General features: G+C 38.7%; 2 protein-coding genes across 4 annotated transcripts in view; both read left to right on the forward strand.

Annotated features, from left to right (window-relative positions):
- LOC137234033 (zinc finger matrin-type protein 2) overlaps window positions 1-7,221 on the forward strand; it is a 187,649-nt gene extending 180,428 nt beyond the window's left edge. The window contains exon 3 of the mRNA XM_067757700.1: window positions 7,089-7,221. The gene's annotated coding sequence lies outside the window, so the exon portion shown is untranslated. The remainder of the gene's footprint in view (window positions 1-7,088) is intronic.
- Window positions 1-13,510, forward strand: part of MED14 (mediator complex subunit 14) — a 68,650-nt gene that overhangs the window by 53,550 nt on the left and 1,590 nt on the right. Inside the window, exons 2-14 of one of the 3 annotated variants that reach the window (XM_067757673.1) lie at window positions 7,089-7,221; window positions 7,293-7,592; window positions 7,650-7,782; window positions 8,552-9,055; window positions 9,143-9,350; window positions 9,419-9,578; window positions 9,639-9,897; window positions 9,968-10,236; window positions 10,295-10,619; window positions 10,690-10,994; window positions 11,085-11,276; window positions 11,482-12,744; window positions 13,222-13,509. In XM_067757673.1, coding sequence (XP_067613774.1) covers window positions 7,089-7,221; window positions 7,293-7,592; window positions 7,650-7,782; window positions 8,552-9,055; window positions 9,143-9,350; window positions 9,419-9,578; window positions 9,639-9,897; window positions 9,968-10,236; window positions 10,295-10,619; window positions 10,690-10,994; window positions 11,085-11,276; window positions 11,482-12,744; window positions 13,222-13,509 — 4,339 coding nt within the window. The remainder of the gene's footprint in view (window positions 1-7,088; window positions 7,222-7,292; window positions 7,593-7,649; window positions 7,783-8,551; window positions 9,056-9,142; window positions 9,351-9,418; window positions 9,579-9,638; window positions 9,898-9,967; window positions 10,237-10,294; window positions 10,620-10,689; window positions 10,995-11,084; window positions 11,277-11,481; window positions 12,745-13,221; window position 13,510) is intronic. The other 2 variants (XM_067757674.1, XM_067757675.1) reach the window with 2 other exon arrangements.

The following is a 13,510-nucleotide window of genomic DNA, read 5'->3' on the forward strand; positions in this document are numbered from 1 at the left end:
CGGAACCGGACGCAGCTTAAAAATTTTTTTTTGCGGCATTAAATTGCCAATAAATGAAATGTCAATTATCTAAGTCGTTCGGAAGTCGTAGGTCGTGTTTTCACGAAGTGTCTGCTGGCTTGAGTCTTAAGCTAGCAAACACTCCCGTTTCTCGGAACCGGACGTAGCTTAAAATTTTTTTAGCGGTATTAAATTGCCAATAAATGTAATATCAATTATTCAAGTCGTTCGGAAGTCGTAGGTCGTGTTTTCACGAAGTGTCTGCTGGCTTGAGTCTTAAGCTAGCAGACACTCCCGATTCTCGGAACCGGACGCAGCTTTAATTTTTTTTTGCGGTATCAAATTGCCAATAAATGTAATATCAATTATCCAAGTCGTTCGGAAGTCATAGGGCGTGTTTTCACGAAGTGTCTGCTGGCTTGAGTCTTAAGCTAGCAGACACTCCCGTTTCTCGGAACCGGACGCAGCTTTAAATTTTTTTTGCGGTACTAAATTGCCAATAAATGTAATATCAATTATCCAAGTCGTTCGGAAGTCTTAGGTCGTGTTTTCACAAAGTGTCTGCTGGCTTGAGTCTTAAGCTAGCAGACACTCCCGTTTCTCGGAACCGGACGCAGCTTTAAATTTTTTTTGCGGTATTAAATTGCCAATAAATGTAATATCAATCAATTAATGCTCAACTAATACTATATTTTTATTTAAATATTACATATGATATTCATGGAGTGGAAAAAAACTTTTGTTTCACACTTAACCAGTCTAAAGTCTTCAACATGTCAGCCGTTCGTGTATCTCTACGTTTCTGAAGAATAATTTGGACGTCACAAATGTCGATCATTTTGAACATCCACGTCAATGGCACTACCCAACCGACTGTCTTACATTCCAAAATCTTGGGTGTGACGTTTGATCAGGATCTAGATTTTGGTGGCATGCAGCCGCAATTGTACCGAAAATTCAGATCCGCAATAAAATCCTCAAATCTCTTGCTGGCAGTACTTGGGGTAAAGATAAAGAAACGCTCATTACTACTTATAAAGTCCCCGAGCTCCAAAGCCTGTCTATCTACTTTGTTGCGCATATTCAGCAAAAAAGCCAACGGGCTGAAAGTTGTTCATATCAATGCGCAAAGCCTTTATAAAAAGCTTGAGAGTTGAGGTTTCTGTCAGAAGGCTCCGATATTGATGTCATATGCGTTTCAGAAACATGGTTTTCTTCGTTTCATAAAAATGATATGGTGAAGATAAATGGATACCAACTTTTCAGAGTTGATAGAAGTGGTCATGGTGGTGGTGTTGCGATATATGTAAAAAGTAGTATGTCCTGTAAATTGTGTTGTCGTTCTAGTCCAGGTGATCCTGTGGAATATGTCTTTGTTCGTATGTTTTCTGAGAATAATAGTAGGCTTCTTATCGGCTGTGCATACAGACCGAATTGGCCAGTAGATTTTTCCGCGTTTATTGAATTTGTTCAATCGTTACTAATAGACTATGACAATATTATCATCGCTGGAGATTTTAATAGTAACCTACTTGGTGGATGCCACTTTAAAACAAAGCATGGAATCTTTCTATTAGATTTATTTTTTGTCAATGATCTTCATAAAATGATTCACTACACGCAACTATCCGCCTCCTGCTTCTCAAAACACGACCTGATATTCCTAAACTATAACTTCCAAACATCTTGTAGGCCAAGTTCGTTCGCGTATCGCGATTACAGAAGTATAGATTATTATTCTCTTGCTGAGTCCGTTGAGTCGGTTGAATGGAGCTTGATTCGTACGTTAACATCGGTTTATGTCCAGATAAGTTATTCGATGATCATGTTCCACTAAAAATAAAAACACCTAAATACAAGAATAGCCCTTGGTTCAATGCTACATTAAAACACCTTATCCACCTTCGTAACCAAGCCTACTCACGGTGGAAAAGGTACAAAACAGTCGAAGCGCATAGCTGCTTTAAAACAGCTCGGCTTACTGCAAACAAAGCCATAAGGCTGGCCAAGGCAAATTATTTTAAGTATAAGTTTAGTTCTGCTTTAAATACAAAAGAAAAATGGAACAAAATCAAACAAATAGGAATTGGTAAGCCCAAAAGTGACCTGTCTCATCCCCCTGATGTCGACATCAACGAAATAAATAATACTTTTGTAAGACTACCAAACTCAGCCGACAATGTGTGTATTGATAACTACTCCGTGCGTGTTAATGTTGACACTAGCCCTTTCCAGTTTGTTTGTGTCGATAATTGTGATGTTGTCCAAACCATACTTTCTGTGAAGTCTAACGCAATGGGGCTTGATGGTATATGTTCAAAGTTTTTAAAAGTCATTTTTCCCAAAATCCTTCCCCACATTACTTACTTGGTCAACTCAAATTTGACGACCGGTGTCTTCCCAATATACTGGAAAGCTCCAAAAGTTATTCCAATCTTAAACAAAATAATGAGTATCGACCAATAGCCATACTCCCTTTCCTCTCTAAGGTCGTTTAACGTATTCTACATGGGCAAATCGTATCATATGTACATGAATACAAGCTCCTGTCAGACAGTCAGTCAGGTTTCAGGTCAAAGCGGAGCTGTACAACGGCACTATTATCTGTGACAGAAGAAATTCATGAGCGGGTGGATGAAAGTTACATTGCCTTCTTAAGACTTCTTGACCACTCTAAAGCTTTTGATTCTGTAGACCACACTCTGCTCTGTAGGAAGCTGGTAAACCTATTTAACTTCTCTGGTCATGCAGTTGCCCTTATAAGATCATATCTTGGCGATAGGACTCAAGCAGTATGTATAGATGGTGAAAAGTGCGACTTCCTACATGTCTTAAGAGGCGTCCCTCAAGGCTCTATCCTGGGTCCTCTGTTATTTGTTCTGTATATCAATGACTTACCCGATGTCCTTAAGTATTGTAATGTTCATATCTACGCTGATGATGTGCAGTTGTTTACGTGTTGTCATCGTGATCAAACTAGCTTGTGCATAAGTAACTTAAACCACGATTTGAATCAAATGTTTTCATGGGCTACTATGAATGGCTTATGTATAAACCCGAATAAGTCAAAATGTATTGTTATTCATAGAAGGTCGTTTCCCACTAATGATTTAGAGAATGTAGTGTTCGACAATTCCGTTATAGAATACGTAGATACGGCGAAAAACTTAGGTGTAATTTTTAACAAAACATTGACATGGAAAGACCATATTTTTAGAACGTTTGGAAAAGTGTATGGAATGCTTCGTACACTATGGTTAACACAGCATTTCACGCCTTTGCACATAAGACTACTTCTGGCTAAAGCGTACTTAATACCTACGCTACTCCATGGTTGTGTGATTTACTCAAACTGTGACTATCTGTGCAAGAACAAACTAAATGTTGTTTACAACAACATTGCCAGATATGTTTATGGGTTGAAAAGACTTGACCACGTATCACAACATGCTGAAAGGTTGCTAAACATTTCTTTCGAAAATCTTTTAAAAGTCAAAACACTGTCCTTCCTCCATAAGTTGATACACACGAAGGAACCTGACTATCTATATCGTAAGCTTATTTTTCTGCAATCATCAAGATCGGTGCTTCTTCTTAAGCACATTAGATACCGCACGCTAACCTCTGAGCGCCAATTCTTTGTTACTGCAATACGTCTTTGGAACTCCCTACCTACAAGTCTTCGACTCTTAAGTAATGCTCTGCACTTCAAAAAAGAGCTAACATCATTTTTTAACGACTCTTAAACTGGATCTCAAATTGATGTTGTTAAAATGTTCATTTCTAAGTCCTTTTCTTTTTTCTGTGTCTTCTTTCTTTATTTGTTAAACACTATTCGATCTATAACCAGCCAAAGGTTATCATCACTACTGCTGTCTTTTAATATTTATTAATTACTTTTATTTAGTTTTAAGATTTACATTTACATACATAAATATTTCACTATTATCCGTTATATTTAATTTAATTTGATTAATCTAATTTATTATTATTATAAATGTTCAATTTTTTATAGCTCATGCTATTCATGACTAGCACTGTTAAATAATTTGTCAAAATTGTTGTCCTGGGAACAAATTTTCAAATAAATACATACATACATACATACAAAGCAATTGGCCAGCCGATTGCATGCTACGCGTCCCCGATATGGTCGCAAGCCTAAAGACTGCTCACTGGAAGAAGCTACAAGCCTGCCAAAATACTGCCCTCAGAACTGCCACAGGTTGTCTACGTCCCCAGAACACCATCTACATAATGAGGCGAGAATACTCCTCATTAGGGAGAGAAATGAAATACTAACCAAACAGTGCCTGATGAATACCCAGAAAACTGGGCATCCCAACAGACATCTGGTTGATGAGCATACACCACCCAGGGGCTGAAGGAGTCATCTCTGTAAGCATTATGAAGAAATAGGGCACCTGAGAACACAGCCATATGAAGCTAAAAAACACAAGCAGGTGTTCAGTGAACTCCACAAACAGGCGACTGAACTCTATGCCAGGAATTGCACGGTGAATCCAGTACTCAAAGAAAAATACCCAAAACTAGCAGAGGAGGAACGAACTCTCCCTAGGGAAACGCGAATCACTCTAGCTCCACTTCGATCTGGATACTATAACAGGTTAAACTTTTACCTATACAGAATCAATCCCGACATACAAAATATATGCCCTGCTTGTAATGTGTCCCCACATGACACCAACCATCTCTTTAACTGTATTGTGGAACCAACGCCTCTAACAACCCTCTCATTATGGTCCACCTCTGTTGAAGCAGCAACTTTCCTTGGACTCCCGTTAGAGGACATTGGTGACATTTTGTGATCGGTCGCACCTATTTAATGGGGCGAAGCGCTGCTACAACAACAACAACAACAATTTGTTGGGTGGTTAAAGGATCTGTATCACTTCGGTGATGGAAAAATCTTTCCTAAGAACTCTCCATATAAGATCGTCATTCTCATTGTTTTAAGGTTGGAAGCACATGTCGCGGAAACTCTCCAGATAACTTCTTCGTTGTTGATGTTAATATAGCGATAACAACATAACATTTTCATTCCCCTTGTTTTGTGGAGCTTGACGTAGCCAAGTGATTATATAGATTAAGTCCACGGCTAATTTGCCAGGTGTGAAAACCCGAACCTATTTTGTGCCGGGAGGTAATTTAAGGTGTAATACAAACACTTATTAAATTTCCAACTCAATCTTTATAATTTGTGATTAAGGTATTAATATACAACAGGAGTCGACTTCTATAACGCACCCCCAGCGGGTTAGGGGCTTAGAATATACCCGGGGCATGTATGCCTGTCGTAAGAGGCGACTAAAATACCAAATTGATTCAAGGGGTTGTGTGGCCCAACCCTTTCAAGGGATTGCCAGCGCAGTATATAGCTTCTCCAATCCAATTGTGAACCTCACGTGGCGAATCCAGTACTCGGGGAACAGTACCCAAAACTTGCTGAAGAGGAACGCATACTCCCCAGGGAAACGCGAGTCACTCTGACAACTTCGTTCTGGATACTGTAACAGGTTAAACTATTACATATCCAGAATCAACCCCGACATACAAAATGTATGCCACGCTTGCAATTAGTCCCCACATGACACCAACCATCTCTTTAATTGTAATGTGGAACCAAGGCCTCTAACACCCCTTTCATTATGGTCCACGCCTGTCGAAACAGCAAGTTTTCTTGGACTCCCGTTAGAGGATATTGATGACAATTTGTGATCGGTCGCAGCTATTAGGTGGGGCGAAACATTGCTACAACAACAACAACAACAATCCTTTTTTTAACAGCGGAAGCTCTTGCGACCCCGAGCTCGTCATGGATCTAGGGTGTGGGAGGGCGGTATGGCATAGAAGGTGGCATGTGGTTATAACAAATCATTCCCGAGATGATCGGGCTTGGCACCGGAACGTACTGAATCTGCATCCGGCAAAGGACCATCAACATCGATAACACTCCCCAAGGCTTTCGGGCGTGTCCTTATCGCTACAACAACGACAACATGTAGGCCCCGTCCCGCCATTTTCTACGAAAAGTTAAAAGGGAGCATGACGCAAATTGGAGGAGAAGTTTGGGCTAACTTCTCTTCGGAGGTTAATGCGCCCTATATTTAAATAAGTTATTTAGCCGCTCTTTGTATCAAATAAAATCCAAGACACCCCTCGGAGTAATAATTATCATTAATCAATTGGATTTTCTAGACAGCGGCCGGAAAGCCAATAGGACCCGAGCCCATCGTGCCAATAGGGTCACATACAATAAGGGAAGAGTTTAGACAAAAAGAGGCGCGCCTCAGAGAACAATACTGGCGCGAAAGTCCAGGACATCGGTAGTCAAAGGCACTAATAGGAGGGTACAACTCAAAGCGATATAAAGCTATGATTAACCTCCCAAAAAGTAGCCTTAGCATTTTAACAGGTATACTCACAGGTCACTGCAGGCTAAAGAGCCATATGCATAAATTGGGCATATCGCCTAGTAGCCTCTGTCGGTTCTGTGATCGCGAAGATGAGACTGCAGAACACATCCTGAAGGATTGCGATGCAGTCGCGGGACGAAGACTTAGGATCCTAGGATCATCGAAGTAGGAAATAGTCACATACACTCTCTGAAGCCGAGAAGCATTCTCGATTTTCTCAGAGAACTCGGCTTGGATGAGGTGTTGTAAAGAGATGAGGGCACAATAGACCAATAGGTTGGAGTGCTTAACCTCACAACATCTATCTCTCTATCTACATACCGAGACATATAAATTGTATTTCACCGAAAATAAATTAAATGATAGAATTTGTTAATAATGTTTTAACAGTAACAAGCTATAAACCTTTTGGAACTTCAAACAAAGATATCGTACCACCAAAGCATCATACTAACAACATTGATTTTGGGCCCTTAAACTTACTCTTATAGCGTTTCACTCTCGAGCTTTTTTGTTTTTGTTTGATTAGAAACCTCCATTAAAATATTGTCTATCGTATACCCATTGAGGCCGGTTACAGAAAGTCGCCATGTAAATCTTAAATAATGAAAGAAAACAAGTGTAGCTTCCAAATTTTAATTCTTGCTTCAGGCTGCCACGCAAAACTGATATGGAGCGAAAAATTGAGATTTACAATTTTTCGGCACGAACACGACAGCTGTTTATACGCCTTATTGCATTGGTTAAATGGGCCAATTCGGTTTCCAAAGTGGACAAATCTGCCGTAAGTGATACGCTTTGATATATACTTCTTTGTAACTAAAATAAAATTTAATGCATTCGAATTATCAACAGAATATCATGAGTTTCTTAGATAAACAAAACATGCTATTCGTAGAAACTGCTGACATGCTAGCGCGTATGTCCCGTGAGACTCTGATACGTGCACGCCTGCCAAACTTTCATATCCCTGCCGCAGTAGAGGTGCTTACTACGGGCACCTTTAATCGTCTTCCAACATGCATACGTGAACGCATTGTGCCACCAGACCCTATAACACCAGCAGAAAAGAAACAAACACTTTTACGATTAAATCAAGTTATACAACATCGTCTGGTTACTGGGACATTACTGCCACAAATGCGTGAATTTAAAGTAAATATAGCATTTAAACTAATTTATCTGTCTTGAGAGTAATACTTTTTTAATCAGATCAAAAATGGACGTGTTACATTTGAGGTTAAACATGAATTCAATGTATCATTGACTGTTATGGGTGATGGGAATAATGTGCCATGGCGCCTCTTAGATATTGATATACTAGTGGAAGACAAAGAAACTGGAGGTGAGTTGTAAACAAATTTTTTATGGCTAAGCTATGGTCATATTTTCTCAAAACCAAATTTGACAAGGGATGACGGAAAATGGTTCCAATATACATCATATTTACTCGGCTGCTGGCTTGAAAGTGGCCTATTCATCAAATGATTAGATAGTGTATACGACAAATGAGTTTAAGCACTAAATCTCCACGGGAACACATCCAAAACGAAGGTAGTCATTGCGGCTGCACAGCCCAAAGTCGTCGAGAATTTGTTTAACAAATCGCTATAGCTTTGTTAAAATACATTCTAAAAACGTTGTTTGTCAACATGTTTTGTAAGGTTTTGTTTTCCCAGCAGCAGCTGACTTCATAATTACATAAAAACCAAAGATTTTCGAAAATTAAAGATGTTGCAGGCGCAAACTTCGGTGGAAAGCAGCGGAGCTTCACAAAATTCTAGTAGGCCACTTTCACCACACCAAAAACTTTAACAAAATTTTTAACATAATTTAAGTGCACAAATACACTGATTGGAGTTTTAGAAAGTAAAAGTTAAAATTCTGAACACATTAGCTGAATAAAAAGTGTACAAATAATTGTTAAATAACAAATACAGACAGTGGTAGTTTAACAAATTCTGCTGTGGTAAGTGGTGAATGTGACCTACTAGAATTTTGTGAAGCTTGCTTCACACGATTTTTCGTCCCTGCAACATCTTACTTTTCGATAATATTTGTAAAAACTAAGCCCACGAAACACATTTTTATTATTTTATTTTGGTTTTTTGTAGACGGTAAAGCATTGGTGCATCAATTACAAGTTAATTACATACATCAACTGATACAATCACGTTTAGTTGAAAATCCAAATGCACTTAGCGAAGTCTACAATTGTCTACACTACTTCTGCCAATCGTTACAATTAGAAGTACTTTATACGCAAACTCTACGACTTAGCTATGAGCGCCTGGACGATAATATTAACGTTGAAGAATATGTACCAGGCGTTAAAATAACAGTATCCTATTGGCGTGAATTAACTAGCAAAGATCCTAAATCAGAACTGGGTTATCGACTTACCGTACAATCAGATCCCAATGAAATTGGGCGTCCTTTGGCTGTGGTACATGTGCCTTCTTTGGGCGCAAAAGAATCTGCAGAGGTAGCCGACCGTGCTGTACGTTCTGATCATCTTTCAATGGAGCGTTTAATTGTTTATACTGTATACATACGATCGGTGTCTCGACTCAATGATTTAAAATTGGAATTTCAATCGTTTTTGAAAGAGGTTGATTGTGAGTGTGATTTCGTAAAATATTTAAATATTGCAGTTTGAAAATGAATGCTTTAATGTGTCTCTTTGTTTATAAATATATCGTTAGTTAACCTACAAGGAACACCAGCTATTTTGACAGTGCCTGTTTTAACGCCCTGTCTGCGTGCTGAGCAAGTACATATTACCATTGATACACATACGGGCATGTTAAAATGTCATGTGCCAAAGCATTTAGATTGTCCTATAATGTCAGAGATGCAAGCTTGTTTAAATGGTGATCGTAGTAAATTGCAACAAATTATGTCTGAATTAAGGTAAGTGTGAATTTTTGTTCTGACTGCTGCAGTATTTCTTCAAGTTGTTTTTTTTTTTTAAATTATAGATTTTGGATAACACATCGCCGTTGTGAAAAAACATTACAGCATTTACCTGCCGCCACAACAGAAACACTACCCTTTCTAACTTTGCCGGATAATCCGCTTATGCAACCTGGCCGACATAAAATTTATGTTAAATTACATCGGCATCCTAACGTGATAATTGCAAGTCATATGCTATAGTAAAATATATACAATTCTAATAGCACACCATTTTTTATTTAGGTTGTACAACTGAAAGAAAAACCGAATATGCCTAATGAAATGGAATATACTTTTCATTTGGGATTCGTTGCATATCAAACTACTGAAACAGATGTAACAGCTGAGGAAGCACAAAATACGCGTTTAGTTTCCAGTTCAAACCCACCGCCACATCCACCAATCGTAAGCGCAGAAGTACCTAAAGTGTATACGAAACTTTTGCGTCTCATTGAGTTCGATACCTTTGTTGCCACTCATGGTCCAGGCACAGATGTTGATGGTAAATAGATTATTCGCATAATTTTTATATATTTATATATTTTAGTTATTTTTTGGTAATTTTTTTATAGAATTGCCACCACACAAGCGTAAATCAACCGGCGATCTTATTGGACCACCAACCAAACAACAGAAGACAATTTACCCTGCATACTTTATACCCGAATTGGCGCATGTTATTGCAATGTGCGATGAAAAAATTCCATTCTTAAATTTGGCACAAGAATTAGCTAGGCGTGAAATTACACATAGTGGTTTGCAAGTAGAAGCTAATGCTACATCATTGGTATTGAAAATACTTTCATTGCCTATGCCGGGTCCACCCCAAATAGAACAAAAGGTATTACTAAAATTCCAAAAAACAAAATTTATTTAACCAAAATCTTTTAATTTTATAGCAACAAAATCAAACTTCCACATCGGTGCCAACTATTGAAAAAGCTGTTTGGAATGATTTAATGAAACGTTTACTCTCAATATCTGTGCGTTCGCAAATGAATAAATCCAATCAAATACGTAATTGGGGCGTTGAGTTTGTTTTCTTTAGTACACCATTACAAAGCACACATCAAAAAGAACAAGGCAATCGTAGAACAGTTTATTTGACATACGAACAAGCAAATCATGATTTTGTTAAAACTGTAGATGACTTGTTGCGTGACTGGTCAAAGATTGTATATCTGTATACTCTAGTTTTTAATTTTTCGGAACATTATAAAAATAGTAAGTACATACATATATGCTTATAATAGCAGAAAAATTATTCAATTTCTGTTAAATTCTATTTTTCCAGAACGTTTAAATCTAACTGAGGTGGTTAGCGTCAAATCTTATAACTACATGAATCTTTTGTTGGGTTATGGCCCAAAAAAAGAAGTTACATGCAATATTTATTGGTGTGCACAATCGAATGGTTTTCGTTTAATTTATGTTGGTGGCATCTCAGCAGTCAATGCTCATTCAATGATGCGGGATCAATTGGCTTCACATTTAAATCGTCAACATAATCTGACACAAGTTGTACAAATACTTCATGAAACGTATAATCCGCTGAGCTCAATTGCAAAGTTGCCTATCATACCGCTATTGGGTATACCGGTATGTAATAAAAACGTTTGTTGTATGGTTCTATATATAATGTTAGAAATGTATATATATATATAAATTTATGTAATCCTATTATTTTAGCGTCCACAAGTACCAATTTTGTCGTTCTGTATTCTTCCACAATCACCCTGTTTGATACGTTTGGCATATCAAGCTATTTATTGCCTGGAGATACGCATGCGCAGCGGACGTTTAGTATCAATTAGAGATGGTGCATATTCACGTTTTTATAGTAATCTAATTGATGAATTCACGCCCATACAAGGCTTGAAAGTGAGTTGCTTAGAAATGAATACATTAATACCACAACACATATATTTCGGAAATTTGTATATTGTTTTTTACCGACGTTTAGGGACAGCCAATTAAAAATTCAAAACAGTTGATGCAGCTTAAAACCAGTTTGAATTTTTTTTATAAAAACTGGCATAGACTTAATAAGCTCTGTTTTTTATTTAATTTAATTTTTGTTTCGCAGGGCTTCCTTTTGAAACATGTCGATGAAAATGCCGTCTATCGTGGGCGATCTCAAAGTGAAGATGATAATCCACCATCGCCAATGGGTATGGAGGATAATTACAGTGGTCCTGGTAGTGTTTCGGGCGCAGGAACTGGCGGTTCTTCGCCATTTACAAGCGGTGGTAGTATGCGTGGGCCACAATCACCGCGCGATAGCGGTTTACGTTTCCCGGCACCGCATACACCGCCCTCTAGCTCAAATCCACATACACCTGCAAGTCCGCATCCATCAGCTGGTGGCGGAGGTGGTGGTAGTGGTGGTCCAGGTAGCAATCAAAGCCATCCAAATTTCAGCTTAACTTCACCACCAGCACATCATTTGCCGCATCCGTCACCCGGTGGTCTAATGCCATCATCACCACTCAATCCACAACCAAGTCCACATATGGTACATAGCCCGGGACCCAATACACTTTATATGCAAGGTCACCAGGATTCACCATTTACAGCAATGTCACCAGCCAATACAAATTGGCCGAATTCCCCAAGTATGCCGCGTCCATCACCACGTCCTGGACAAAGTCCAGAGCACAAACCAAGTGGAAGCACGGGTGCCAACGTAGGTACATCATCGGCAATGTCACGTGTACCCTCGAATCGTTCTTGGGCAGGTGCAACACCGACGCTGCTAACACACGAAGCACTCGAAACACTTTGTCGTTCAAGTCCTCATCCCAATAAAGATATAACTGGACCTGAAATTAGTCCATTGGAACGTTTCTTGGGCTGTGTATTTATGCGTCGTATGCTACAACGTCATATACAAGGTGATGAATCGATAACGACACTCAACTCTAATGAACCGGGGATGGTGTTGTTCAAGGTGGATGGTTTACAATTTCAGGTCATGTTAAATCAATTGCATATGGAATCGTTACATTTGAAAGCACAACACTTACCAACACCGCCTACACCGGATGGCAAGCAACCATTCCAATTGAGTGCAGATGATTTGTTAGTTTTGGAACAATTCTTTGATTTGCGTGTTGTATCGCCACCTTATCGTCCAAATGCAATGACAGCTTTTTGTCGTGTGCTGAGTTGCCCAGGTCAGGTGCTTAAAGATTTTGTACAAATTATGCGTCTGGATTTAAAACCCGAACTAATGGCCGAACAGTTGAAGTGGACGTTACAATTTTGTATGCGTGTGCCGCCATCGGCAGCAATAATACCAATCGGAACACCAGGAATTTATATTTGCAAATTGAAGATTCTCTTTTTCGTAAGTGTATACTTTGTTTAGTAAGTAATTTTTTTATTTAATTGAATGAAGTGGAACTTTCTAAGCGGTAAGGGATCGGGATCATTTTATGACCGTTTCGTGATCATTGCGAAACAATATTGGGATAATTTCAGCATTATTTTAAGAATCATATCGGAACTATTTCGGAATCGTCTGTCTCATTTCTGTACTTTTTGATACAACTTCGGGGCTATCTCCGGATCGTTCGGGCGTGTTTCTGAAAATAATTTCGGGATCACTTTTAGAACATTTGGTGATAGTTTCGGGTTTATTTTCGGAATCGCTGGCGCTTTTTCGAAATCATTTCAAATTTGCTCTCAGGTCCATTTTGAAACTATCTTCGTATCAGTTCTGCCGCGATAATTAATTCCACAGCTTTAACCATTTTATTTATTTTTCTTTATTTTGTTTGTTCTAAGTTTGCTGTTTTTTATATGCTATTATCTCTCATTCTAGTTGCAAATCACACGCATACCTTACAAAGGGAAAGAATGGAAGGATAGTCCTACATTGCTATTACCCATGGTTTACGATTTAACTTCGAATATTACACAATTAGTTGAGCGCCGCGAACAAGTACAATCGCCAGCAATGAATGCTGCTAGCGCATTGTTGCGTCGTTTCACGGAATTCGGTGTGCAACATGGACAATGTTCGCTATTTCCTGCAGTATTGGATCTCTTAACCAATCTACAATTGCCCAATGATGTGCCGCCACCAAATCAAGTGTGTACATATAGCACTG

The sequence above is a fragment of the Eurosta solidaginis genome, chromosome 5, assembly GCF_040869045.1.
Source record: "Eurosta solidaginis isolate ZX-2024a chromosome 5, ASM4086904v1, whole genome shotgun sequence".
NCBI classification, from domain to species: Eukaryota; Metazoa; Arthropoda; class Insecta; order Diptera; family Tephritidae; genus Eurosta; species Eurosta solidaginis.